A 27,553-nucleotide genomic window follows, 5' to 3' on the forward strand; every position below is an offset into this window, starting at 1 on the left:
CTGGCCCAGTGGTTAAGTTCACGCTTTGGCACCTGGGGTTCGCCGGTTTGGATTCCGGGCATGGACCTACGTGCCGTTTGTCAAGCCACACTGTAGCAGGTATCCCACATAAAGTAGAGGCAGATGGGCACGGATGTTAGCTCAGGGCCAGTCTTCCTCAGCAAAAAGAGGAGGATTGGCAGCGGATGTTGGGTCAGGGCTAATCTTCCTCAAAAAAAAAAAAAGCCTACACAACACTGTAACACTTATACCCATACTGACACACACACCCCCACGCTTAGGAGGAACAGGCTTGAAGGATGTGAAACAAGAGTTAACGTTTCTTTCTGGGTGGGGGATTCTAAGTTATAGTCAACTTTATATTCAAAAAAATTTAAACGTAGTAACATATGCCACTTTTCTATCAGGAGAATGTCATTTTCACTTAGGAAAGTGCTAGCATATATAAGTAGAAGCAAAAAAGAAAAACTGGATTTGCACACAAAATAACTTCATTTTTGCTACAATAGTTTATATCATTCTCCCCCAATCTCTTTTTTAAGTTAGTGACAAAACCGTTTAGAAATGACACCATAACATGAACTTTATTTTAAAGCTCATAAAAGGCTTCACAATATCAGTTACAAACAGAATCAACATTTCTTCCATTTTACACCTTCACGTGACAATGTACTGTATAACGAGAGATATATTTTAATGTTTTTGTTCTGCATGCTGCTAACACATTTCACTAGCTTTTGCTTTACTCGTAGGATTTTTAATATCAAAGCAAAAAGTCCTATTTTACTGGACAGAATTAGTTTTAGAAAGCCATCATGAAGTCAGACTTAGTCTTGTTTACAAACATCCACACTCACACACATGCTGAAATGGAGAGCAAAATGCAAGAAAACTACCTTGGCAGGAACAAACACAATGATTTTAATCACAGTCCTCTTGAACAAGCAGTACTGTTTTTTTTCCCCCTCCAAAAGACAAAAGTCAATTTCATCCTCAGTGATACAAATGGTAAGACTGCACAGAAGCTTAGTATGAATTCACAATTCCACAGGAATCTGAAGTTACCAAGGCAAGTTTCCCTTTTAGGATCATAAAGACTACAGACTTAAGCTTTTTCTTTTTCCATATAATACACAAAATTTCTAAACATCCTTAAAAAAGAAAATATAAATAGTCTCAGTATGTTATGTAGAATCACATACTATGGCAAAAATATTTTATTAATTGAAGGACTAAGCCAATTTAGTGTTATCTAGTCCAAGTCCATATTAATGGAACTCTTCTCATTAGGGTAACATTCACCATTCTGATGTGGAGGTTCAGCACCAAAATTATTTTTGCCTTCTAAATCTTCTTCCTTTTTATCAGTATTTGGGCCATTTGGAGTTCTTTCCAGTTTGGGTGATTCAATTTTTGGTTTGGGTTGTGTTACGACAGGTTCACAAGTGTTATTCAACTCCTAAGAAGGAAAAACAAAACTAGTCATCAGATTAACTCAGATCCATCCAGTTCATTTTCAATTGCTTTCCTACACAACTGAACCAATTATTTTTCCACCAGCTCCAATTACATATCTCAAAGAATTCCATTTACTCATCATATTTGCCCAAAACTACAGAATGAAGCTTGATCAAAAGAGAAGTGAATATTCTTTTATGATGTGTCAGGACTTGTTAGTATTCACATATTATTGCCTCACTTAATCCTCACGACAACATTAAAAGGTAGGAATTATGATCCCAACCTATGGAAGAGAAAATGGTTCAGAGAGGTTAAGTAACTTAACCTTAAGTTCAGAAAAACTAGCGAGCAAAGAGCTGGAATTCAAGCTTCCAGCCCACTGACTTCAAAGGCTCATGTTTCCCTAACCTTCACTGTGTTTGAATATCCTTCCAGACAGAAAGCAGTTCCTTGGTTTTCTTCCCAACTTCCCTTTAAGATTCACGCCCTCAGCCAGGCCTTCCCTGATCAAACACCAACCTGGGTCCTCTCCATTGCCCAGAATTTCCTAAGCCCTTTGGACTCGACTCTCTTTTTACGCTCAGCAGTTAACACCATCTGATATATTTCTGTACTCATTTACTGTCAAGTCTTCCTCACACTAGCAGGTGACCTCCACAGGGCTGGGGGCTTGCCGTGTACACCGAAAAGTTCAACCCCTAGAACAATGGCAGGCACATATTTGGGCCTCAACAAATCTATTTGTTAAAGTGAATGAATACATAGAAATTTAACAGAAACTTGTAAGGTCTTCTATTTTTGTGACATGAATCTGGTCTCAGTAAGGATAAGCTAAAGATCTGTAGGGAAAATGGTTATGGTTTAAGGTTGAAATGATTGCAACATGAGTCCCTAAGAAAGCACAGCAGTAACATTCGACAGGAACACTCACCTTTATTTTTGCTTTAATTTCCTGAGCACGTACAACTGGATCCTGATCAAGACTCTTTTTAGCCTGAGCATTCATGACATTATTCATCCACTCCATCACTTCATTAACAGACTTCTCAACCTTTTTCATTTCAGACTCATCAATATGGTTATATTTCTCATCCTGAATGGAAAAAGCATGGTCATTCTATAGAATTAAGTATTTAACAGTAAAATCTAATTTGACTCAATTTTCCATGAAGTCCAAATCTACCTCTGGTCTCAAATATTAAAAACAAATTTTTCATTTAAGAACATTTGTTCACAATGAAGGTTCCTCAACTTAAACATTAGCTTATTAAAGTCTCAGGTAATTTCCTCACTATGTACAAAAAGACTTACGTTATCCCTAAAGTCAGCAGCTATCTTGGCATAGTGCTGCAGCCTCTGTCCTAGTTCTTCAAACATTTTCGGCCGCTCCTCAGCTTCCTGAAACCGCATGTTAACTGGAGTGCCAATTTTCTAAAACAAAATGTAATAAATTAATATGTCATCATTACAGTTTAAAAGTCTATAGCCTAAAACACAGGTGCAGCTTCCTAGGTGGAGAGAAGGGCCTACCATTAATTCTTCCAACTTGTCCACATACGCTTGTTTAGCTTGGTCCTCTCCTTCTTCATAGAGCCAGTTTTCAGTCTCTGTGAGCAGTCTCAAAAAATTCTGATGATCCTATATATGAAACGTGAGGGTCAGCATCAGTGGCAATCTCACTTTACAAGTTTTCACAACAAACAGCCACCTTCCCAAGTGTTAAGCACTAAGCAGTACTTTTATTTCTAGGAAGGCACCCTGATCAGCGGGATTCTCTTCACCGAAAAACATCAAGGAGCAATAAACAGGCTACCGTCAGCTCCGCACAGTGTTTTACACGAGGGACTGACAGTTATTCTTTGGCTTCTCTGTTTTTCGCACAGAGACATTTCAGAGTTTTTTGCAAACTGCTCTTACTGACTTACAACGCTGTCTCTTAGAAGTCCAATACTGAACAATCTACACACTGAAGAGGGGTTATGGAAGAGCAATTATCTTCCTTCTCTCCAAAACAATTAGGTCTTGATTAGGAGCTTTCTACTCACTTCCACAGCTATCAAACACTGAAAAGGAAACTAGACAAGTTGACAAGGCAATCACTGAACAGCTGAGAAAATCACTCCTAACCAATTCATATAAAGTACGTATTTCTACTCTAGCCTCAGGAGGTCTAGCCTGTTTTGGGTCATCACTACTTCAGAATCTCAACCATACATAAGAAACCCAGGAAATGTCAGGGAGGGCCGAGAACTGAAATATATTACAAGGGAGCCCAAGGATCTTAGGACGAAAACAGACTGCTGGGTTTAAATTCTTTTAACTTCAGAATCTATCCCTAACACATCCTCAATTTCTACCTAGCCAATTTCTTTCCAAGCCCCAGCTTTCACAGTCGTGTGATGTGCTTCTGGGACTTACTCAGAGCCATACTGACTCTGGGAGTTTAGAAGCGGGGCTAAGGGGAATAACGGTGCCTCATAAACTTCGGAATGACTGGATGAACAAGACTTATGGCATAAAACAATGACAGACAGCAACAAAGGGACCAGAGTGATTAAAAAAAACAAAGTCTAAGGTCTCTGAAGGCAAGGATTTCCTCTCATTTAGCTTTCTAACTCCCATAACTATGATGTCGCAGACTCTGAATAAATGTGTGATAGGCTCTTTCTTCTGGACAGTAAAAACTAAAAACTCATTGGGACAAACTAGAATAGAATAAAACTTTACACCACTAGTGAGCCTCTCTCTCCATGACTTTGCTTATACAATTTCTATGTCGTTTTCTGTTTTCAAAAAGCTCAATTTATATAATCTAATAGAGATTTAAATGTCAAACTTGATATTAAACACTTTAAATAAGATTATCTGAATAAAAAAGAGCTCTGAACTTACCTGCTCACATATAAATTTTTCATATGGTCCACAAAGCTTGTCCCTGAACTCATACACATATTCCTCCACTGCATTTTTAGCATCGTTTCTTTCCTTTTCCAATTTATCCTGCATTATCATCTTACCCTGTGAGAAAACAGAAAAGGTTAATTCTAGTCTTCTGTTATCTGTAACTATATTTTAACTACTTAGACTCTGGTGTTAACAAAACCAACAACTGTACCAAAAAAATTAGTGTTAGCAGTTCTAATTTATACCTCATAAAACTCTTTCAACAAATCCTACAAAGTCCTTCATTTTCTAAATACACATAACAGGTTGTTGTGGTTTTTTTAATATTATGTAATAAATTACATAGCTTTCACATTTCAGATTTAACGCTAGGGAAAAAAATCTAATGTTTTTATAGAATTTTGTTTTCTTTTATGTAGATATATGGTTGTCTCATATCAGGATTAATAATGGCCAATGTATAATGGTCATACCACTTTACCACCACATTTTTAAACCAAGGATAAATAAATTTACTTATAGTTCACTTATCTGTCACATACAAATAAAAGGAGTATAATTTATTGGTAAATAAATTTCTAAACACAATGTTCCCATCTCAGTAAAGAAAAACTGAATCTCAAGGCTGACCCGGTGGCATAGTGGTTAAGTTCACGCACTCCGCTTCAGTGGCCTGCAGTTCACAGGTTTGGATCCCAGGTGCAGGCCTACACACCACTCATTAAGCCATGCTGTGGCAGCATCCCACATACAAATAGAGGAAGATTGGCACAGATGTTAGCTTAGAGCCAATCTTTCTCACAAAACAAACCACAAAAACCAACAACTCAATCTCAATTATTTTACATATTCTAGACTACCAAGAAGCATAAGGCATTTTCACAGAAATATTTAGTGTGCCCAGAGACAGTGCTTTGTGCAAAGACATACTGGCATTGAACTTCTTCACAAGAACGTGGGCAATCAATTTTATACCAAGAAGAACTATCTAAATGATATAAGAGCACTTTAATAAGGATGCAAAAATATAAAAAAAACTGATTTAAAAAAATTAAACTGTAAAAACCATTAGTTTTGCTTTCATCTTATCCTTAAAATTGCATAAAAATTGGTATGGGAAAGAATTATAGCCATTTATCTATTGGAAATATGAGTAATAGGGCCAGACAAATTAACATATTCTAAAACAAAAATATTTACTTCAAGTCTTACCTCTGTTTCAATATACATGTTAAGAAGGTCTTTCCCTAACTGCCAGACCAAATTGGCTTCAATCGGCAGTTCAACATTCACCACCTTTATTTTGGGTTTTTTAGCTTCTGGAGGCTGGTCAACTTTCTTTTCATTTGCCTTGGGAAGGGGGGGAAAAAAAGGAGAAAATTCTTAATCCTTGAAAAACAAAAAAAATCTCCCTATCATACCGATGACTTAGGCAAAAATAAAATCCCTAAAATTATAAAGTTCGGAGAGTGTTTAAGATCATCTAATTCCCACCTGCTCATTTTAAATCTGGGCTGCAGTTATACTCAAACATGCAACGCTTTCCTTTGAGAGTCCAACAGGATATTTTTCTCTTTTCATACTAAACTTAAATTTAACCTCTCCTGCTAAAGCCCTTCTTCATAGGTGTTTACTTTCTAATCCCGTTAAGCAGTGTTTGTGACTGAAAAGTCAAAATATTATTATTAAAGTACCACATCTTTATAGTCTAGAATCTAATAATAACCTAAGATAGACTTTGACCAACTCTAAACATCGTTAGCGTCAACTCTATTCCTAGAATATATGAGTCTCTATGTCCCAGTATTATACTTGATTTCATTACAATTAGCAGTACATTGTTGAGTGCCTTTTAAAATGCCCTACCGAATTTGGAGATCATACATATATATATATATATATATATAATCTCTCTCCTTATTCCTACTATCTGCCTTTGAGTCATACCATCTCTCATAAGCAACTCGGCAAGGTAAAAAGAGATGAGAATCTTAAAATAGCAAATGGAATGATGCAGCAAATGCTAACAGCTTACCACAGGTTTTTCAAAATATGTAAATACAGGGCTAAAGAAGTAAGTATCTCCTAGGGCCTTTAATTTTCTAAGCCTTCTCCATGTATTTCCATTTCTGCAGGTGTGTACTAGCACAAATGACAAAGAATATAATTTAGGAAACTCAGCTATATGACAGATTAAAAGATAACCGAGAGGTGTGTCACATGTACCGATTGGCTGGGATGGTTAAACGGGAAGAGACTAGCCCATGAGGCACAACCAGCACCGTCACTGGATAATCCGGGAAGCTATAAGGGATGTTAAAATTGTAGGCACTTTACAGAAGACACAGGGACTGAAAGAGGTTCAGTGGATTGCCTAAAATTACAAAGACAGAGATGGGACAAGAATGCGTGTTTCCCAGACTTCTATTTCAGTGTTCCTTAGAAATCACATGTCTGTGAAGGGCTGTAAGCTGTATCACTAGCAATGATCTAGTCAATCAGCCTGCAGTCCCTATTCCTTCCCTCCAGTGCACATGAGAATCCTCCAATATATTGTGCTTGCTCTGGGGACGTAAACCACAAGAAAAAAAATGAATCAGATGACACCTACACCTAGAAAAACACAGGAGTGTAACATATATTTGGAAACAAATGGATGACAGTACATATGTGGCAGTTAAGTCGAGCTAAGACTATCTGGAAGTACATGAAACCACCTACTGACAAAACCGATAGACCACAAAATGGCATTTGACACGGCATGGATGAGAAACCCTCCAAGGGGGTGTGTGATAATGTTCCGAAGGGCTTGACACTAGTGGTCTCACCCACAACTGAGAACATGAGATGGTACCCAATGTCACGTTCTAGACAGGTACTGAGACTAACAGCATGAGTCAATTAGTGCTCAACACTAAATGGAGTGACACTGAAATTAAGGAGCTATTACTGCAAATAAAGCAATACTGCTACACCATCATCATATAAGTCTTTAACAGTAGAAAAAGAAGGCAGCTTTCAGAATTCAGAATCAGGACCTATAGCTCATATTAGGACATCCAGTGGATCAAACAGGGCATGGAGATTAAAAACTGGAAACTCTTACAAAGTGTGAAGTGTATTTTGATCCCAATGAACAATTCCGTAATTCGTCTGAAGGTAAAGAATTCTATCAGAATGCAAGAGAAAGCCAAAAACCGCTACTGAAAGGTTAATAATTTACATGCAACTTGCACAAAGAATGAAGTTCTGCAAAACACAGAGTGACCTGGAGTAACAACGGAAATTTCTCAGTATCCATCTGATCATCAATTTTGAGCTTGATTCAAGCAGTCATTTTTCAAGGGACACAACACAAGCATTTAATTTAGCTTCCAATACATACTGTGGAATCAGGGCAGAAGAATAATTACTTTGAAGTGAGATCTGGTTATTACAAGATCATCATAATTAAGTTATGTAAATGTGACAGGTGATTTGAGAGGAGAAAAAGGTTTACTAGACTCCTATAGCCCATGTATTTATCATCAGACCAATTCAAGTGAAAACTAACCACACAGCACTGGGATGTATCTATGTCTGCTCCTCACATTAGCAGATACCTCTGCCTCTAGAGAAGACGACAAATGCTACGCATTCGCCTCTTACTGCTTGGAGTGGCAGTTAATCAAGAGAAGCTCTCAGGTCTAAAGCAGGATATTCAATTCCCTTAGTTGAGATTGAGTACCTCTAACTGGTTTTAGTTGAAAAACACACAGAAAATTAACAGAAAAAAGTCCTACATAAAATCAGGTAACTTGGTGCTTGCTCTTGAAACTGCAGATTTAATGATATCATTAATGATCACATGATGCAACATTGTCTAATGGAATGAACTAGAAGAGTCACTCACTTTGTCAGCATCTGGGATTTTGTTTTCTTCTGAGGTAAGTTCAGGTGAAGGGGGAGACTGTGAGGTTTGTTGACCATCAGTTTGTACCTGGGGCTGTGTTCCAGCTTCACTGTTGTCTTGCTGGATATTTTTCTGAAATGAAAGCCCAGGCACAAAGGATGTAGAAAGCAGGTGTACTTGTATAAATTTAAAAGGTTATAGGGCACCAAAGACAGTACACTCAATTTCTGAAATCTTAATAGGTGAGGGGAAAAGATACTGGATACAAGCAAAATGAACACAAAATACTTGAAAACTTCTCAGAAATTTTAAACCTGTAAGAAATTCTTTGAATGACAGTTAATATAGTTAAATAAAACAAGTAGTAGCCATTTTGACTGATGCGATGACCATCAAGAACTCTCCTTTAAGAAACTTTCACCTAGCCTTGAACAGAAATTAACTCTCAAAAGCATAGGAAATAGGTTTACTCCAGGCCTTTCTCTCAGAAACAAGCTTCCAAACCTAAATTCACCAGCAGCCATCACGCATCTTGATATTTCTCCATTTCAGTGAACTGAACAGTTATATAAAATAGCCAACGATCAGTTATTTGGAGGTTCATCATTTTAGCTAATAGATACAAAAGACCCTCTCTGCCCCTACTTTCTCTTTGTGATCCAGCTATTTACAGCTCAGAAGATCTCAGGATAAAGAATATATGCTACATGTTAGTAGACCTCAACCGCCAATAAAGCAGTGCTTGCTATGATCTTTTCTCATCTTTGGGAGAAGCCTGAAACATTCTAATTAACTGTTTTCTGCCCACCCTGAAGTCTCTCGTATTTTTCTTTTAGAGCTTCAAGATTCTAAGGCAGACACTGAAGTATTTAGAAGCAAGGCACTCCTGATACACATATTCAAAAGGTACAAAGAGAGTGATATAACAGGCATTGGAAAAATGATATCTGTAGCCAAATAAGAAAGTAGATGGCACTGGTCATTTAACTCATTACATTGAAGTTTTCCTAGATGAGAACAAAAGTAAGGCTCAGATGTTAATGTTCCTTAAATGTTCTAGGAATGGTAACAGTGATAACAGAGTTCTCTGACCACAGGATACCACACTTTCTCACATCTTAACTAAAATACTATACTGCCTGCTTCATTTTAGCTATTTGTGATTTTTACCCAGAAGCAAACTATAATAACTGATCTATTTTTAAAAGTTTCTTAAAATTCTTCTCTTGACCATGTAAACTAACACACATGCTAACTGAAGTCTAAATTAAAAACATGAATATACAACTTCCTATACTCTACAACTTTCTATACTCTTCCTTCCTCCCACAATATAACAAAGTATGTAAATAAAAGCAATTAAGTTCTGTAATACCAAAGCCAATTTTGCCATACAATTAAACAAAAAAAAATCGGCTTTAATGTTTGGTATATATTTCACCAAATAGTTTTTGTAATACTTTTTTCTTAATCATCAGTCAACATTTGACTTCTCGATATGTGGTCTGTCTTTAAAAAAACAATGCAGAGAAACTTTACCTACTCTAATTAAATTGTCAGTTCAAATAAAGGCACACAGAATTTAATCAGAATTCACCAAATTCCAGGGTGCATATTACCATCATCTAACAATTACTATTATTACCATTACCCAAAATACTAACCAAATTAAGAAAAACATATTTTAACTTTTCCTGTCCCTTCCCTATAGCTTAGAATTCAGTCAACTATATACTCAAACTCCAAGGCTTATCCACAAACTTACATCAGTGTCTGGGTCTTCTGGTGGTCTCTGATTCTGACACTCCATGTCTGCTTCAACAGAAGATGCTTCATTCTCCTCCGCTGGGACTTTCTCCACCATAGATGCCGTAGAGATGGTGAAAATGCCATGGGTATTGACTCGCACTTTGACTTTCACTCTGGATTTTTCTCCATCTTTCTGTGCAGAAACATTCTGAACGACAAAGCGGCCTAGAACAAAAAGAAACTGACAATTTTAGAATTGAATCTAAATCTCTGAAAGGAAGACAAAGGCTAAGAAATACAGCTTGAAAGTACTGCTATTCAAAAATCTCCCCATTTTCTCTACCAACCGAATTAAATTTAAGTCCTTTAATGTATACTATAAACATAACCTCCTAAAATAGACTTATAAGTATATATGCTTATAATACTGGGGATTAGTCTTAATTTGCCATAAAAACCTTCAAAAGCGAGGGTACTCTTGTGACTGTTTTTATTTAACACTTATGACACAGATACTGTGTGTAAGATACTGATGACAAGTAGTCCCTGCCTCCTCCTACCCTATTTCTCCAGATGGGTGAGCACAAACTAGACATGAACATCTGTTAGCAAGTGTAAGGCAGATGTGATCAACTACATGATGCATTTTAATCCTACAGGCTCTTTCAGGGAACAGTGTTTTTCTGATTGAATAATCAAAACATTTTTCTATGCTTAAAAAGGAGGTAAGCTAAAACCTGTATCAAAGCCTGAAATCATTATGCGTAACAGAGTAGTTCCAGAGCATTACTGAGTAGTAGTCAAGATAACTGACCCTGACCCAGAGTATCTAGGCTTGAATCCTGGCTGTGACCTGCTCCAAGTTACCTAACCTAGCTACCCTTCTGTGGATTGAGTTAATAAGTGTTTACAACGAGCACTTAAAACTATGGAGCCAAGTACTAGGTGTCAGTATTATCTCCACCAATAGTATTGTTATTCCAGAGACCACTAGAGCAAAATTAAGTTATTTTGAACCTATTATGTGAAAAGCACCATATAGGATTTAACAGCCTTATTTAAGGAGCTGCCTACACAAACACATAATAAGTTACAAATTTAATTACCAGCTTAGTGAAAGGTGTCGACCTTCAACAATTATCAAATCACTAGTTCAGGAAATAATTGCCATAAGACCCACTTAAAGAAACAGCATTTACTCTGTCTGGAACATCCAAGAAGACTCACAGGAGAGAGAGATGTAAGATGGTTCTTTAAGTACCTGCAAGCTTTTCAGTTTTGCTGATAACATGAAAAATTCAATGCCATGCTAAAGGGCTTGGCTTGGATTTTACTCTCTGCACAATGGGGACATAACACATAGAATCCAACCTGTCAAAATTTTAAACTATATTAAACGATTTCTTAAACTAATTTCCTAATAAATTTATAAAAACTGTTAAAAAAAAAAAAAAAGAACTCTTGCGTCAGAACATTTTTAGTTTTAAGTACTAAGCAAGCAAGCACAACCGGCCAGGTTTGACTCCTTCAAACCATTTCATTATGGAAAAGCTATGGGGCAAGGGCGAGTCCTGAAAAGATGGAGCAGTGTAGGCAAATTCCACCCACAGCCTGGGAAAGAGACGTGGCCGCTCAAGAAGAGACCTGCAGCTCTCCCAGATTTCCAGAGCCACTATGGATCAAGAGAGATGGAGTGTTAAGCCTCTCAAAGAAAAATGCACCAAAAAAGATGTACTTTCGAAAAGATAACAATACAAAGGTACACTTGAGAAGCAGTTTCAACAGTTTCTGAGCCAGCTTTTTTTTTTTTTTTTTTAAAGATTTTTTTTTTTCCCTTTTTTCTCCCCAAAGCCCCCCCCCCCCGGTACATAGTTGTATATTCTTTGTTGTGGGTCCTTCTAGTTGTGGCATGTGGGACGCTGCCTCAGCGTGGTTTGATGAGCAGTGCCATGTCCGCGCCCAGGATTCGAACCAACAAAACACTGGGCCGCCTGCAGCGGAGCGCGCGAACTTAACCACTCGGCCACGGGGCCAGCCCCTCTGAGCCAGCTTTTAAATTGGAAGTAACATTCTGCAAGTAACATTTCACTTTAACTAAAGTGAAGGTTAATATTAAAAGTAGATGATAATCTTTTAAGTAGCAACTACATTAGAACAGAAAAAATACTAAAGTGTTCCTAGATATAAATGCTTGGATGTAACAGCAGCACCAGCAGGTCATTTCATTTCTACAGGCCAGTTTATTCATCCATAACATGAAGAGATTTCTCCATCACCATTATTCTAAATCAAAAATGTCTTCATATGGAATTACGTTCCACTCAACATTGCTACAAACAAGAAAAAGTCTACGTTTGTACACTAAGTCTTTAAAAGAGTAAATCTGCATAATTCATTGCTTACCTATTTTTGCTTCTGGATATGGGACTCCTTGAGGATCAGAATAGAAAGCTTCCAGCTCAAAAGGCCCCCTCCTCAAGAAGGTGAGAACTTTGGAGAAAGGAGCCGCGTGGTTCCGACTAAACACTTCGTGAACACTAGAGGCAAGGAAAAGGCATTCAATATTTCAAGTATGTAAGCTTGCTGTGCTACATAAAGAGAACACGAACATTCTACAATCTCGATCAATTCTATCTCACCATTTATAATACCAAAATGAGACATGTTTTGATAGGTTTGACTGTTGGAAGATCCCCGTTAATCAGATACTCTACTATAAGTCATTTGTTAATTTCTCCTCTTTATATTAAAACACAACATCTGAAAGTTATTTTCTGCCACATACCCTTCAGTATCTTCTGAATCGTTGTTCCAGATCAGAGATATTGGAAAAGGAACTGCATCTGTGACGGAAAATTCTCTAACTTTAAATGCTGGTGAGAGGATTGCACACTTTAAAAAAGAAAAAAAAAAAAAAAAGAAATGATTATCCTGAGCACATGAATAATTTCACTTACTTTTTAATAGAAGACTGAATTCAAATGTGATGGGTAGGTTTAAATTCAAATTCAAAAACTGCTAACACTATACATCACCTTAAGCATAAATGATTTGTCATCTAAATACTATGCCAATCACTAGATAAAAAGACAAGTAATGGGGCCAGCCTGGTGGTGCAGCAGTTAAGTGCACATGTTCCCATTCAGCAGCCCAGGGTTCACCAGTTGGGATCCTGGGCGTGGACCTACGGACCGCTTGTCAAGCCATGCTGTGGCAGGCACCTCACGTAAAACAGAGGAAGATGGGTATCGATGTTAGCTCAGGGCCAGTCTTCCTCAGCAAAAAGAGGCAGATTGGCGGCATACGTTAGCTCAGGGCTAATTTTCAAAAAAAGGAAAAAAAAAAAAAAAGACAAGTAACAATGAATCTTAGACTAGCAATTGTTAATTAAGTTTCACAGGGGCTTAGGAAAAAGTACTGGTCTTTCCAGAAATGCCTTGCTGACAGCAATTCCAATTACAAGCTGTATCACTCCTGAATGTATACAGTCGGCGCTCCACATCCCCGGGTTTCCCATCAATGGATTCAACCAACTGCAGATCAAAATTTTGAGGATATAGAAGAAGTGAATGGAACCCGTGGATACAATGGCCAACCATGTTCATTGCACTAAGCCATTTTCTATAAGGGACTTGAGTGTCCACAGATTTTGGTATCAGAGGGGTGTCCTGAAACCAATCCCCTGTGGATACCAAGGCAAGACTCAAGACTGTATACACACCCACAAACAGCTCTGTCCACACCATCTTTCAAATGTCTAAGGAGCTGGAAAAAAGTAAATCCCAAAATGCTCATATTTTCAAGTAATTTTATAAATAAAATAAGCAACAGTAAATTCAAATTTAGTGTAGATAACACCCAAATCCAGGTGCCCAAATCCCCAATCCCAATCCACCAACACACAGGTGGATTTAGACCACTCATCAAAACGACAAAATAGACCGAAAGTCAACCTCTGATTAGCAGAGGACTTGTCAAAAGAAAGGCCAAAATCAGCTCTTCTTCTAAAGAATCCATAAACTTCTACCATTTGGGGAATTAGAGTTAGTTAAGGAGGCATATTGCACTACCAAGGAAAAAGCAAAACCAAAAACCCCAAGAAACATGGTGGCTCTTGATGATAGAAAGGATTACCATCAACAATCAGTATCTACACATTCTTCCTCTTCTAAGTTTTAAAGTGTAGTCAGTCTAAATACCTTTGTCTACAGAATCTCACTTTAGATTAAAAAACTGCTAACTAGATCAAAATTCAAACATGTTAACTGGAAACTTTAGTTAAAAATACTTGGATTTATTTTACTATAATATCCTAAATACAAACTAACATTAATTTTCTTTTCTCAGTAACTTCTAGGTTTGGTGCTTTTGCTTTGCCAAACAAACTTCACACCTCTGTGCTGCGTTCTTACTTGATAAGCACGTTAAAATCAGTTGGGAGGGGTGAGTAGCTATTTTCTAAAACCTCCTGTTAACCAATGTTCTTAACCCTTCAAACATCCCCCCAAATCAATTTCTTATCACACCAGTTTTGCCACTCTAATTCCCTCCTATGTGCCTTGCAACAAGTGTCACCATCACACAGCGAATTAATGCTTTAAGAGCTGTGTTTTTTTGTGATTCCCCCTTAGAATCATGCCTGTTCCTAATCTCCAGTTTGAGAAACACTAGCTCGATAGTTCTTTTAACCTTCAATTTCCTGGATCTTGCAGATTTGAAGATCTTTGTCTCCCCACAGCCTCACTGATTTATTTAAAAGTTAACCCCCTTGTGATTCTAATCGGGCACAGGGCTCTGCCTGCTCTCCGACCCCACCACAATGAAGCAGAGGAGAAACAGGTGAAGGAACGAGCACCACGAGAAAGAAGGGCTGAGGAAGCAGTACCTGCAGCGCGCAGCCTCTGGCCACTGCTTCATCTGCATTGAGCGTTGTGCTAACGTCTTTTCCAAAGAATTTGGCAATTTTTTCTTTCACGGCTGGAATTCGTGTAGTGCCTCCAACTATCTCAACAGCACTCACATCATCTACTTTGAGCTGAGTTTGTTCCATCAATGAATAAAGGGGAAGCTCGATCTTCTGCAGAAGTTCAGCACAGAGTTCTTCAAATTGTGCCCTTGGCAAATAAGAGAAACACTTTACAAATCTTCGGAAAAATTATCTTAAGGCCAAAATCTTATCTTATTTCTTTCTTTAACAGAAAGTCTCATCAACCCAATGCATTTCATTTTTTTTCACACCCCCTGGATTTCACATGGGCCAAGTTTAACTGTACTATAATTTATAACGTTTTTCTTTAATAAATATACAAAACAGATGCAGAAAGGGAACGGAGAAAAAAGTCAGTATTACTGGTATTACTAAAAGAAATAATTTTTATACTAAGATTGTCATTTTACTCCTTAACGTTTTATGTGATCTCATTCTCATTACTCTAAATATTTATTTCCACTCCAAAATATTTCTGTAAAATATTTTGTGAAACCGTTATTCAATTACTAACCAAGAAAGACTAAAAAGTGAAAAATACTAAAAAGACTTCATCACGAAGGCTCTCAGCAAAGCTTTTTCTAACACCCTCTTTGCAGAAGTGGCCTAGTTCTAACAGCCTTTCCAGCATGTACCACAGGATCTTGAAACGTGGGCCAAGACTCACGCCACCACAGCTAGAACTGACACCTGGGCTGTCAGCTTCAGCAAGAAGTTCCTTCCATTTAATCTGGAAGAATTCAAGACATACCTGTTCATCTTTCCTGAAACGTCTTTGTCATTCATAAAGCACTCGATGTTGAGCGGTAGGTCCGTGCTGTTGGAGCTCATTAGCTTTTTCAATTTTTCACACTCCTGATACAGACGGAGGAGCGCTCGAATTTTGGATTTTGCATCCAACTTGTACTTAGTTTTAAATTCTGCACAAAAATGTTCCACTAACTTTTCATCAAAGTTTTTTCCTCCTAAGAAAGGATCAAAAGCTGTTCCCAGTACCTAATTTAGTTAAAACAACAAATAATCTGGTTATTTTCAATCATATTTGTACCAAGAATCTTAAATATTGCTATTCAAACAACTGAAGACTAACAGACTCAAGACTTCTATTTAAATTACAACATAGAATCCAAATCAGTTAGGAGAAACGTCACTACAAAATTCAAATGCAATGCAAAATCTCTAAGGTATTTTTGCCTTTTAATGATTACACAGAAGATAATCTTAGAAAGCTTTTCTTTCCTAAGCAAGAATACTAAGAGCATGCTAAGACAATTACATCATCTTTATGGAGATCAATCTCAGGGAACAAGTCCCTGTTATTATCACTACCCAAACTCTTCATTCCAAAAAGAACACAGTCAAGCAGCTCAGTGACTTAAAGTAATGATAAATATAACACATTTAATATGTTTTGGTAACTTAGTTCCAGCTTATGATTTTACCTTCAATTTTCCCTTGTTAAAGGCACAGGCAGACACTTGAAAAGCTGAGTGTCCCATATCAACAAAAACCACTATCCGAGGTTTCTCATCCAGGCCTGGGAGATCCTGCTTATAAATTCCATAATTCAAAGCAACTATAAAAAAAAAGTATGTTTCAATTTTTTGGTTAACATTTTCTTAGGAATTTCATTATTACCAATATAATCACACGTGCAGGAAACTTTGACTATACTTCAAACAATTAACAGCGAACACATGCCTTTTATAGCTGACTTCATATTAATTTTCTTGGCATCAATTACTTTTTCTCTTTCTGATTTTAGAACAATGTTGTATCACTTTTCAATATATGAAGAGATGTGACGGAGAAAGCACACATGGTGTGAATACAATGAAATGTAACCACAAACAATATCAGACTCATTACACAGTACTTACATTTAACCACAACCTGCCAGGAGACTGCTTATCCAAAAAAATTAAGAATTTAATATGCAGCTACAGCAACTGTAGTTCCTACCAATTTTTTTTCTAGATCCAAGGCAAACAACTGATCTACCTTAAAGTATCTGTGTAGAATGCTTTGAAACTTTGAAAGCACCACACTTCTAAACATGTATACCTAAGGACACAGCTTCATCAATACTTTGTGTTTTTAAAAAACTGCTGGACATACATGCTGAAAAAAGTCATATTTAACTTTGCCTGAATACACTCAGTTGTAACTAACTTTTTGTCTGTAATCCTAATAAACTGGTAAAAGCTCTAGGAGATGACAGTCACTGCTGTGCTCACCACTACATCCACACCTAACACAACACCTCACAATGTACAGCTTAAATCAGTATTTGATAGAAGATGAATGACCAGTACCTAACTACAGATATTTGGGAAATACATGAGGAAAAATATTTTACACTAAATCAATACTTATACTTAAGGTAGTCGTAAAACCTAAAATTGTAAGGTTTTGGGAAAATTTCTTTCTTAACTATAAAAACAATGTAAGGAAATGAAAAACTAAATCCAACACAACCAATTCAGAGGGTTGAAATTTATATAAAAGAATTTCCTAATGAAAACAGATTCATAAATTTGACAAAGTGCCAACTTCTCACTAAACATAATCATCTGAAGAGCTGGAACTTTTGCTTTCAAATCTAACACATGTTTTTTAGTAGGTTGCGTTTCTCTATCTAAGTGAAAAAGTCTTTAGCAATGGTACCTGGTGTGTTTTAACTCTAGCTTTGATAATATATTCACTTCTACACAAAAATAGTTTTTTTCTTACCAGCTGTCATGTCATTCATAAGTCTTAAGCAGTTCAGGCCAACAATTTGTGCAGCATCTAATACAGATCGCCTCTCAGCATCTGTGAAGAAGGAGGGGACCTACAAACAAGAAAGGAAAGAATTTTAACTTATCTGGAACACAAAATACATACAAATTCCTCACAACCACTTGTAATAAATCCACAACAGCCTGGGTAAAGGGGTGCCTAGCCAAGTCATGACACAGGAGTAGAACTTTAGACTCTGTTTCTAACAAGTTCCTTAACTTTCAGAACAGTAACTACTTTTGAAAAGACTGCCCTAAAATTATACTATGAAATTTCAACCTGAAATAAAATTTAATCAGGAGTATTTATAACACATATTGACAGCAACTTAAATCTAATAGAAAGCTTTAAATTTAAGCGGATGAAATATCATTTCCAAATAAGTCTTAAATTTCTACTGACATTTGGAAATTATAATTCTAAGTTAACATTTAATGTTAAATATAATTAAACTATAGGTAAAGACTACAGGAACTTAAATATAATACAGAGCTAATTTTAGCATACGCCATTGCCCTTTAGTTTTGCTATTGAGTTCAAAAATTAATAGACAATGTACTACCTGCTAATTCAGCAGACCTGTTAAGATTACAAAAACATTTTTTTGGCAAAGCCTGTTAATTTTCCTAAGAGGAAAAAGAGCAAAAAACAGCTCAACGGATGAAGTTTCTTATGGTGCTGACTTCTGCTTCTAGCCAGACTCTTCTGATTGCTTTCTAGGACAGCATTTTAACTAGGACACTCTTCAGGAAGAACATCTAACAATACATTCATAGACTCAGTTAACTGAAAAGTACCTAAGATAAAACTCAGTACAGTGGCTTTCACATTTTTTCCCAAAGTATTTGTAGATGCTTCAGAAAGAGACCAAGGCAAGAGAAAGGTAAGTCTCTGCTCACCTTTCAAAGTAGAACACCACTTCCACCAGTGTTCCATATTAGGTTATTTAAAGAAAAAAAAAAAAAAACTCTGTGGCAAAAAAAGGGAAGGATGGATGACGAACCACTGACTTATAACTCAATTCTTTAATTTTACTAGAGATTAATATTGTTTCTCCAAACAACAGCCAGATACTCCTTTAGTAGAACACCTTTTAGAAATGTTAGCCCTTCTGCCTCTATTCTTTCATATCCAGGGTACATTGCCGTAAAGGCTTCTGATGATCTGGGCAGGCCACCCTGTTCATGTTATAATACAAAGACTCTGGGGTAGGTAAGTCCGTTATAGATGGGGTCCTGGTGCAGAGTGTAACCACAGCAGATCAAGAAGCAACCCTAGACACTTGGGAGAGCGGAATTTACAACTACCTTTTCAGTGTCGAAATAAAAGATGACTTTTGTCCTTTTTAACTACTCCTTGATCATCTATTAATTGTCCATTGAAGGCAGTGGGCTTGCCAGTGTTAAAAATCTAGACTTCGTCATTACTGGTAGGTTATACCTCAAAATTTCTAACGCACTGGTTCTCAACTAAGAAATGGAATTCTGGAAAGCTCCCGTACACCAGTTGTCTAACAGTGCATTGACTACCTCCACTAGAATATCCCGATTCAATGAGTCAGTCTGTAAAAAGCCCCACAGAAGATCTAATTTGCACCTCCAGTTAAGAACCTTTGCAACTTCTGACTGAAAACACCGCTCAAACCTACTCTGAAAGGCTCCTGAACACTATGTTAATACAATCCCGCAGAATTTTAACCTCTAGTTATAGAACAGCTTTCACACACTTGATACTTAAGAGTAACAAAGAAAGCAAATTAAAATAAAACATTGCCTTGCTGAATTCTACTTACTGAAATAACACAATCTGTTACTGGTTTTTTGAGATTGTTTTCAGCAGTTTCCTTTAACTTAGTCAACAGCATGGCTGTTATCTGCTCCACGCTAAACAGATGTTCTTCATCCATGTACATTACCTATATGGAGGAAAGAAAACGTTTTGAACACTGTAGTACTTAAAGCTACAAGCCACTATTAACTTCCAAATATTACTACATACTCTCCTCCAAAAAATCTTTATTGTTATAGCTGTTTAGGAAAGGAGGAGGAGAGGAGGCCAGCCCAGTGGCATAGTTGTTAAGTTCGTGTGCTCCACTTTGGTGGCCTGGGGTTGCAGGTTCGAATCCCAGGAACAGACCTATACACCACTCATCAAGCCATGCTGTGGTGGCATCCCACACACAAAATAGAGGAAGACTGGCACGGATGTTAGCTCAGGGCCAATCTTCCTCAGCAAAAAGAGGAGGACTGGCAACCGTTGTTAGCTCAGAGCCAAACTTCCTCACCAAAAACAGGAAAGGAGGAGGAAAGGAAAGGGAATAGGAAAAAGAAAGGGAAGCAAAGAAAAAAGGCAGAAAGAACTTTTTCCTAGAAGTGAAGAGCAGAAAAAAGCCAGGGCACCTTTTTCCCCTATCCAAGTACTCGTCAAAACATTATAGAAGGCAGTCAATTTCTACTCTAACTAAAGAGATGAATCACTGGAATAAATATTATTTCGTGTAGATCTTAAGACAGGAATGCCTCTGCTAGTTTAAAAAAGCTGTCTGGTTGTATTACACTTTTGGTCTCCAAACAACTGAACTGTATTGGAACAGACTTGTTTCAGATATGACAACACAATTTAGATTTTTTTAAACACCACTAAATAAATCTAAATTTTACAATTGCCAAGAAATTACAAGAAACACAAATGAAGTTACAGCAGTATATACCATTTGAATAATTTTCAAAGACAATTTAAACATATACCTACAGTTTAAAAGAAGCTAGACAAAAACAAGAATAAAAAGACCATCTTGTCCAATTAAGAAATTTGAGTTAAACATTTATTAACAATTAAATACTTTTTGCTATGATGAATTAGTTTCCTATTAAAGAATCTAAGGTTGCTCAATTATATTACCTTTATCCCAACTCCACCATTTTTCATCGGAACCAAATCATAACTTAAGTCTTCCTTCTCCTTTTGAATGAAGGGGTCATTGAATGCTCGCCCATGAAACCTCTTGAAGTTAGACACTGTATTGTTTGCATGGGTGATTTGCTGCAAAAGAAATGATAGCTTTTAAATTTTTTTCTGATTTCAATACCTATCAGTACTTACAGAATTTTATAGACACTTGTACAACTCAAACCATAAGGATATGGGTAACTTTCCTCGGAGCCCTGTGTTTCCCCATCAATGAACAGACTTTATTCTTTCTCCATTTCCTATAGAAATGCCAGAAGGTAGGCAGTGAGTAGAAACAGGCAATACTGTCACTACAAATTTTAACACATTTCAAAATCTTCAAGACAGTGAAACTATCTCTAAAGCTGTGAACAAACCATGAAGAACTGCATGACTTTATTTCATTCCTTTTCCTCACTAAACTTGTAAATTTTACACCTAATGAATGAATGAATGAATAAGGAGATCTGGAAGTACTACAGTCAGATTCGTTTTTTTTTTTTAAAATGTTCATTGTTATAGTCTAATAAATTGAAAGTGGTCAGGATAAACACTTTGTGCCACAAAATACATGGACTGCTTTTCCTACCAATAGTAGGGAAGGTTAATTATCTATACCAAAAAGCAGAAAAGGCAAAGTTAATTCAAAAAGCTTCTAAATGATATAACGCTTTCAACTGCATGTATGTATTTTTGATGATTAGGCTCTGATTAAAAAGTCCCACTTTTTTTTTTTTTTTTAATTTTATTTTTTCCTTTTTCTCCCCAAAGCCCCCCCGGTACATAGTTGTGTATTCTTCGTTGTGGGTTCTTCTAGCTGTGGCATGTGGGATGCCGCCTCAGCGTGGTCCGATGAGCAGTGCCATGTCCGCACCCAGGATTCGAACCAACGAAACACTGGGCCGCCTGCAGCGGAGCGCGCGAACTTAACCACTCGGCCACGGGGCCAGCCCCTAAAAAGTCCCACTTTATAAAGCAACCCAAGTGCCCATCGACTGATGAGTGGATAAAGACGTGGTATATATACACAATGGAATACTACCCAGCCATAAAAAGACAAAATTGAGGGTTGGCCCTGGAGCCAAATGGTTAAAGTTCCACACGCTCTGCCGTGATGGCCCAGGTTTGCGGGTTCAGATCGTGGGCGTGGACCTACTCCACTCATCAGCCATGCTGTGGAGGTATCCCACATACAAAAGGGAGGAAGGCTGGCACAGATATTAGCTCAGGGCAAATCTTCCTCACCAAAAAAAAAGACAAAATCATCCCATTTGCAACATGGATCGATCTTGAGGGTATTATGTTAAGTGAAAATAAGCCAGATAGAGAAAGACAAACATCATATGATTTCACTCATATGTGGAAGATTAACACACAGACTAAGAGAAGAGCTCAGTGGTTACCACAGGGGAAGGGGGTTGGGGGTGGGCAAAAGGGGTATGGGGCACATTTACATGGTGACTAACAAATAGAATGTACAACTGAAATTTCACAATGTTATAAACTATTATGACCTCAATAAAAAAGAAAAAAAAATCTCACTCCATAGCCTATTTCATTTAAAGATGTCAGTAGTGGGAACCTTATTTAAAATACAGAAATAAATCAAAGATTATAAACTAAGACTTTTAAAGTTACAAGCTTGAAGATACCAAAACAGTTTATCATTTACTTTTTTCTCTCATCTACTTCTTTTAGAGGGAAGAATACAGCTTGGCAGTACTAGTTTCAAACAATATGGAATTTAAGAATGTTAATATTCTAAAATTCCTTGTGATTCTAAAACTGAGATGTAGTCTATCTGGTAATCTACAGGCTAGATCTGAGCCTCAACTTATTCTCCTCACATAACTACAAAAATGCAACAGAAGCTTCTTAGGTCTGGGATATCAGTGTTCTCAGTGGCCACATTTAAAAGGGAGATTACTCCTTCACTGAGGTGCCTCTCTCCTCGTGAGAATGACACTGAGTCTGTATACCTGTTTCTCTTCTGTTTTTTTCCTCTTTTGTCGTCTATCTCTTCGATCTAGCTATAATATAGCATTCCAGAGTTATTTCTTTTTTAGCAATACTATTTTCTGTATTTAAAATAATTTTTCCAGTCTCTTTTTTAAAGCCTTTCAAAAGGGATTTCATATTTCATATTTTTTTACTTTTTTCTCCCCAATCCCAAGAATTCAACAGCTACAATGTGAGCCCTAAATTTTAGGGAGTGACATATTTAAACACTCTAGTCACTTTACATAGTAACAGGTGAAACTAATTTTAATAACTTACTTAGCCTAATATATCTAAAACACTATCATATGAGCACATACTCAATATAAAATACTCGTGAGATACCTTATTTCATTTTAAGTCTTCAAAATCTCATGTGTATTTTATACTTACTTCACATTTCGATTCAACCTAGGCACAATTCAAGTGCTTGATAGCCACATGTAGCTAACGGCACAGGACTAGACAAACATCTTAACTGTGAAGTAACCTGAAAACACTTAAACACAGAATTTCTAAAAGAAATCTTCAACTCTTAAATGAGTGTCGTGAGAAACTTCACATGAAAGAACTTCAAGTGTTTTTACTTATAGTTTTTAAAAATTAGATAAATTAAAAAGTGGCAAAATTATTAACAATTAACGTTGGCAGATTAGAAAGTTAAAGTAGATCTTAAACAAGAGGAAGGAAACAGAAGGAAAAGAATAACCATCTTGGAGTTCACAAAGAACACTTGGTATTACACTTCTAAAACTCAAAAACAGATTGGTTTAGATATTTCATACTCTTGTATGTCCTTCAGATTTTACTTTTAAAACCTCCTCCTTAAAAGGTGATCAGAATTCTTGTAAAGGACATACCTGATTTTTGGCTGCAACTCCAATTGTTCTGTTTTTTGATCCAAATGATATGACCGATCTGGAATACAAACCACATGTTTCAAAAATGTTAAACAGCACAAACGTGAACATTTTTAACTGACAAGAGAAAAATTCTAATATAAACTTCCTACCCATGGTTGTGGGTGCAGGCACAAATGTAGCACAATTTTGGAGTCTGAAGTTTTGGTCAGATACTCCAAGGGTGTTCATTTTAACTGCTACTCTGAGAATCCAATCTAGCTGGCAGTCCCACCCCCCTAAAAGTCTGCTCATGGCTCAGGGGTCATGTTCTAAAACCTCAAGTACCAATATCATTCTTCAGGTCCCCAATTATTAATAAGTGGACGTTAACTCTGAAAATGCTTTGAACAGTTAAATGGTATTATTAACATGATTAACAAAAAGTACGGTGTAACTCTACTTCTCGGTTACCAACTCCGTATAAATCTAAATATCATCGTCATACTACTGCTGTCCTAATATACCGGCTGCCTCTGTAAGATAAGGAGTTCTTCTATAAACCCAAAGAAGTGGGCCTAAGTTATGCTGCTGCAGTTAAAAGCACAAAAGAGGGTCCCATATGGAAGACTCCACTTGAGAAAGCCAAGTAAAATGACGGAGAACAAGTACTGAGTATAAATGTTGAGGGGAAGGAGTGAATAATCAGTTACATTAAGTCAGCTTTGAAGAGATGAGAAGTGACTCGTAACTGTGAGACGGCCTTGTCAACAATACAAAAGGAAAAGCAGCACAAAAGAGACAAGCATAGGAAAAATCTCATAGGAGGAGGTAAGCGACTCAGGTTTTAGATTAGAGGGCAGGTAGGAGTAATGGCAAATGAGATGAACAAAATGGGAACATACCGAGTGCATTAAATACCAGGCTGAATCACGTTTAAATTTGCTATAATAGAGACGTCTTAGACCTAGACGATCAGAGCAGGTGCTAAACAGCCTCCTAAAAGCCCGAGAAGTATTCAGGCAAAGGCCAGAACTTTAAGAGACCTTCCAAAAACAGAGTATCATTCTAAGCTCTGAGTAACTATATACTCGCAGAATGAACTTACTCATTTTCCAGGGGGAGAATCAAATTAACTACACTACACAGAAATTAATAGAGGCCAACGCAATTGAGACAAACATCTATTCATCAAAAATATTAAAGGGAACTCCAATGCTGCCCTCAGTTTACGTTTTAGAGCCATACCTGTTGTCTTTAGTTCCACAGTGGTCACTATAGCTGCATACAATTTTTTCCTACTCTCCTTTTAACAGTTTTTCTTTCTTTTATTGGATCAAAGAGAACAAAGATGTAAACTGCACCTAGGCATGAAAGCCTGAGATACAGTCTTCTTTCTTACCATACTCTATACAGACCCCTTTCCACAAGCTTCCTAAGAACAGACTGCAGATTTGCACAGAGGTAAACGGACGGGATGCTCAGGGAATAAGTCTTCCCAATGCTACCGGTACTGTCAAATACTTGCTTATTTCCTGATTTTCCGTTCACTTTCATAAATGTTCATCTACACTAAAACAGTGATATAAGCCCAGTCATTTTACCTTTGGGCTCAATGTTTCATTCTATGCTTTTTATCTTGGGTTTAAGTCATCCAGAAATAAATTAACACCTACATTAATTTCCTTGAGAAGCGGTTGTTTTCATCAATGCACATTCAGGTATGTTTACGATTTTCAGAAAATAAATCCCCCCAAAAAGTTGCTTTTAAAATAAAATGTTAGCCTTTCTCCACCCGACGCTGTAGTAAAATATAACATTTAACTCAGTGACAACACCCATCCTCTTGAGTACTAGCACAAAAGTACGCAGTTTTAATTTTCTCTCCTTTATTCAAACTGTGCAAAATTAATAAAGAAATTAGAGCACGATTCCTCCTGCATGGCTCTCATAAAATGAGCAACAAGGATGTTTACATTTTTCACAAATGATCCCGGGCACAAAAGCCAACAACGTTAGCAACCAGGAGAATTAGTAAGAGGAAGATCCATCTACGAAAGGACTGATTCTGTGGTTGCTAACAACAGTCCGCCTGCTCAGTGGACAAGCAGCAGCACACAAGGTCTGGAAGCTTCCAGTTCATTTCGAGAATCACAATGCGGAAGAACAAGCTCGGCAGCCCCGGCTCTGCGGTGCGCAGATATGCTCGGAGGGAGGGGGACAAGCTGGGGGCGGCTCAGCTAGCTTAGAGAAGCCGGGTGGGGAAACGGGGGCGGCCGAGTTAGGAGCTAGCTGAAGCTTGCCAAGAAAAGGGGGCGAAGTCGCGGGCTTGGCCACAGCCGGGTCCCCAGTAGGAAGGACGCCCAAAGTGACGACCCTGGCAGACTCGTCTCAGACTTCTCTTGGCCCCGTGCATCCCGGAGACATCCCCTCTCCGGTTTGGGGCAGCAAGCCCCCGCCCCTACTCCTGGGCAAGCGTCCTGCCCCGCCGGGCGGCGGTACCCAGACCCCCCGGAGGTGCGCACCGCTCCCAGCATCGCCCTCCATTCGCCCGGAGCTCCGGAGCCAGCCCGCAAGCCGGGGGTCCCCACGCTCCGCAGCCCCACCGGCTTTCTCTGCTCGCTCCGGAACCTCCCCCAGGGCCCCCACTTACGGGGTGCACCGGTCGCTGAACTCGTTGGCGATGGTCTCGATGCCCCCGGCCCGGGCCACCGCGATGTAGCAGCTCTGCGAGCCCACGTCCAGCCCCACCACCGACATGGCCGGCTCTCGGTCCGCTCCGCCTCGGGTCTGGTCTGCGTCCTCCGGGCGCCCGTCCGCTCCTCCGGCCACGCGCGGCTCCCGCGGGGTCCGACCGCTCCTCTGTCACTCGGACGGACACACGGACAGTCGGCCGGTCTGGCGTGCCTCCGGCTTCCCGGGGACAGTGGCGACTTGCAGCGGAGGAACCAAGGGAGAAAGCGGCGCGGTGTCGGCGCGCGCTCCGCGGGTCGGAGGACTGCCTGGATGTGCAGCCGCTCGCTCACCGGCGGCGCAGGACTACCGACCCAGAAGGGGAGGTCCCAATTCCTCAGCCTTATGTATCGCACTGATCAGAACTTTCCAGAATCTGCGGCATTTACTCACCGGCGCCTCCACCGGCCCCTCCACGTGCCACTTCCGCTTCCTTCTTCTCGAGCCTTCTCGAAAGATTCTACCCAATGGGTGGCTGGTCCCTCTGGGGACGGCCGCCGTTGCCATGGTGGCAGGAAAGCCGCTCTGGCGCTATTGGCTCAAGCAGTCCAGGCTGACCCGCCTACGCCCCCGCCCGCCCCAGCCAGAGGCTCCTTGGTGTCCTAATAAAATGGGCAACGAAGAATGACTCGGAAAATCGTAATCTTTATACTTTACTAGTGGCCGATGGTGTCCAACCCTTAGACTCTAAAGAAAGATCGAGCAGGCGGAGACAGAGACAGACCCCACTAGCGCACATATCCAAGACCCCCGGTCGCTGAGGAGGCCGAGCAGCGGGCAGGAGAGCATACTGGGAACCGTAGTCCTCTGGGAGGCCGTGTGCGCCGTGCATGCTGGGATGTGTAGTCCCGGCCGCAGTGCGGGCTGGGACCCGGCTTTGTCTTGGGGACTTGCGGGAGAGGCCGGGTTCCCGCGAGCGTTGTCGCGCGCGTTTTCTAGAGGTGGCGTTATTATCTTTCTTTGCTTGTTTTGTATTCGCCTGTATTATTGTCTAGATTACCCCACTACTGGTGAATTATGAATTAGGAGAAGGAATTTCCGTTTAAACCGCTAATGGTAAACAGAGTTTGTGTTAAATGGTCTTGTATTCATCGACAGGATATTATGTTGTGGAATAAAATGTCTGAGGATTTTTTTTTTAAGAAAGTGACTTTTAGAGGTGACGTCATGTGGAAAGCTCTCTATGGTCCTGTTTTCTGCTTATTTTTGATAGGTCTGTCTCGAGCCGACCTCCTACCTCCTGGCCGTAAATCATGAGAT

At 38.7% G+C, this 27,553-nt stretch overlaps 1 protein-coding gene across 2 annotated transcripts; it reads right to left on the bottom strand.

Moving 5' to 3' along the window:
• Positions 1-557: 557 nt before the first annotated feature.
• HSPH1 (heat shock protein family H (Hsp110) member 1) lies at positions 558-26,746 on the bottom strand. 2 transcript variants are annotated; one of them, XM_014847971.3, is made up of 18 exons: positions 26,214-26,746; positions 23,582-23,639; positions 20,676-20,816; positions 19,567-19,689; positions 17,727-17,826; positions 16,436-16,569; positions 15,745-15,989; positions 14,892-15,120; positions 12,792-12,898; positions 12,410-12,543; positions 10,023-10,231; positions 8,258-8,389; positions 5,578-5,715; positions 4,354-4,479; positions 2,992-3,099; positions 2,773-2,892; positions 2,393-2,554; positions 558-1,459 (listed from the first exon to the last, which is right to left on the bottom strand). In XM_014847971.3, exons 1-18 carry the CDS (start codon positions 26,318-26,320, stop codon positions 1,253-1,255), a joined length of 2,580 nt encoding a protein of 859 aa, XP_014703457.1. In that variant the 5' UTR covers positions 26,321-26,746; the 3' UTR covers positions 558-1,252. The 2 variants fall into 2 exon arrangements, with proteins under 2 accessions (XP_014703457.1, XP_014703467.1); XM_014847981.3 differs by lacking the exon at positions 8,258-8,389 and having other exon boundaries at positions 26,214-26,735.
• Positions 26,747-27,553: the final 807 nt, after the last annotated feature.

This window comes from Equus asinus, chromosome 11, assembly GCF_041296235.1.
Source record: "Equus asinus isolate D_3611 breed Donkey chromosome 11, EquAss-T2T_v2, whole genome shotgun sequence".
In the NCBI taxonomy this organism is placed as follows: Eukaryota; Metazoa; Chordata; class Mammalia; order Perissodactyla; family Equidae; genus Equus; species Equus asinus.

What these genes read in the sequence shown, in the direction of transcription:
- HSPH1 (XM_014847971.3), bottom strand. Translation starts at nt 26,320, where the DNA reads ATGTCGGTGGTGGGGCTGGACGTGGGCTCGCAGAGCTGCTACATCGCG. An exon ending in CCAGAGGCTGCGCGCTGCAG is followed by an intron (nt 12,899 to 14,891) that starts GTACTGCTTCCT and finishes TCTTTTTTAAAG; the next exon opens with TGTGCAATCCTCTCACCAGC. An exon ending in CTGCTGACTTTAGGGATAAC is followed by an intron (nt 2,555 to 2,772) that starts GTAAGTCTTTTT and finishes TTTTCCATTCAG; the next exon opens with GATGAGAAATATAACCATAT.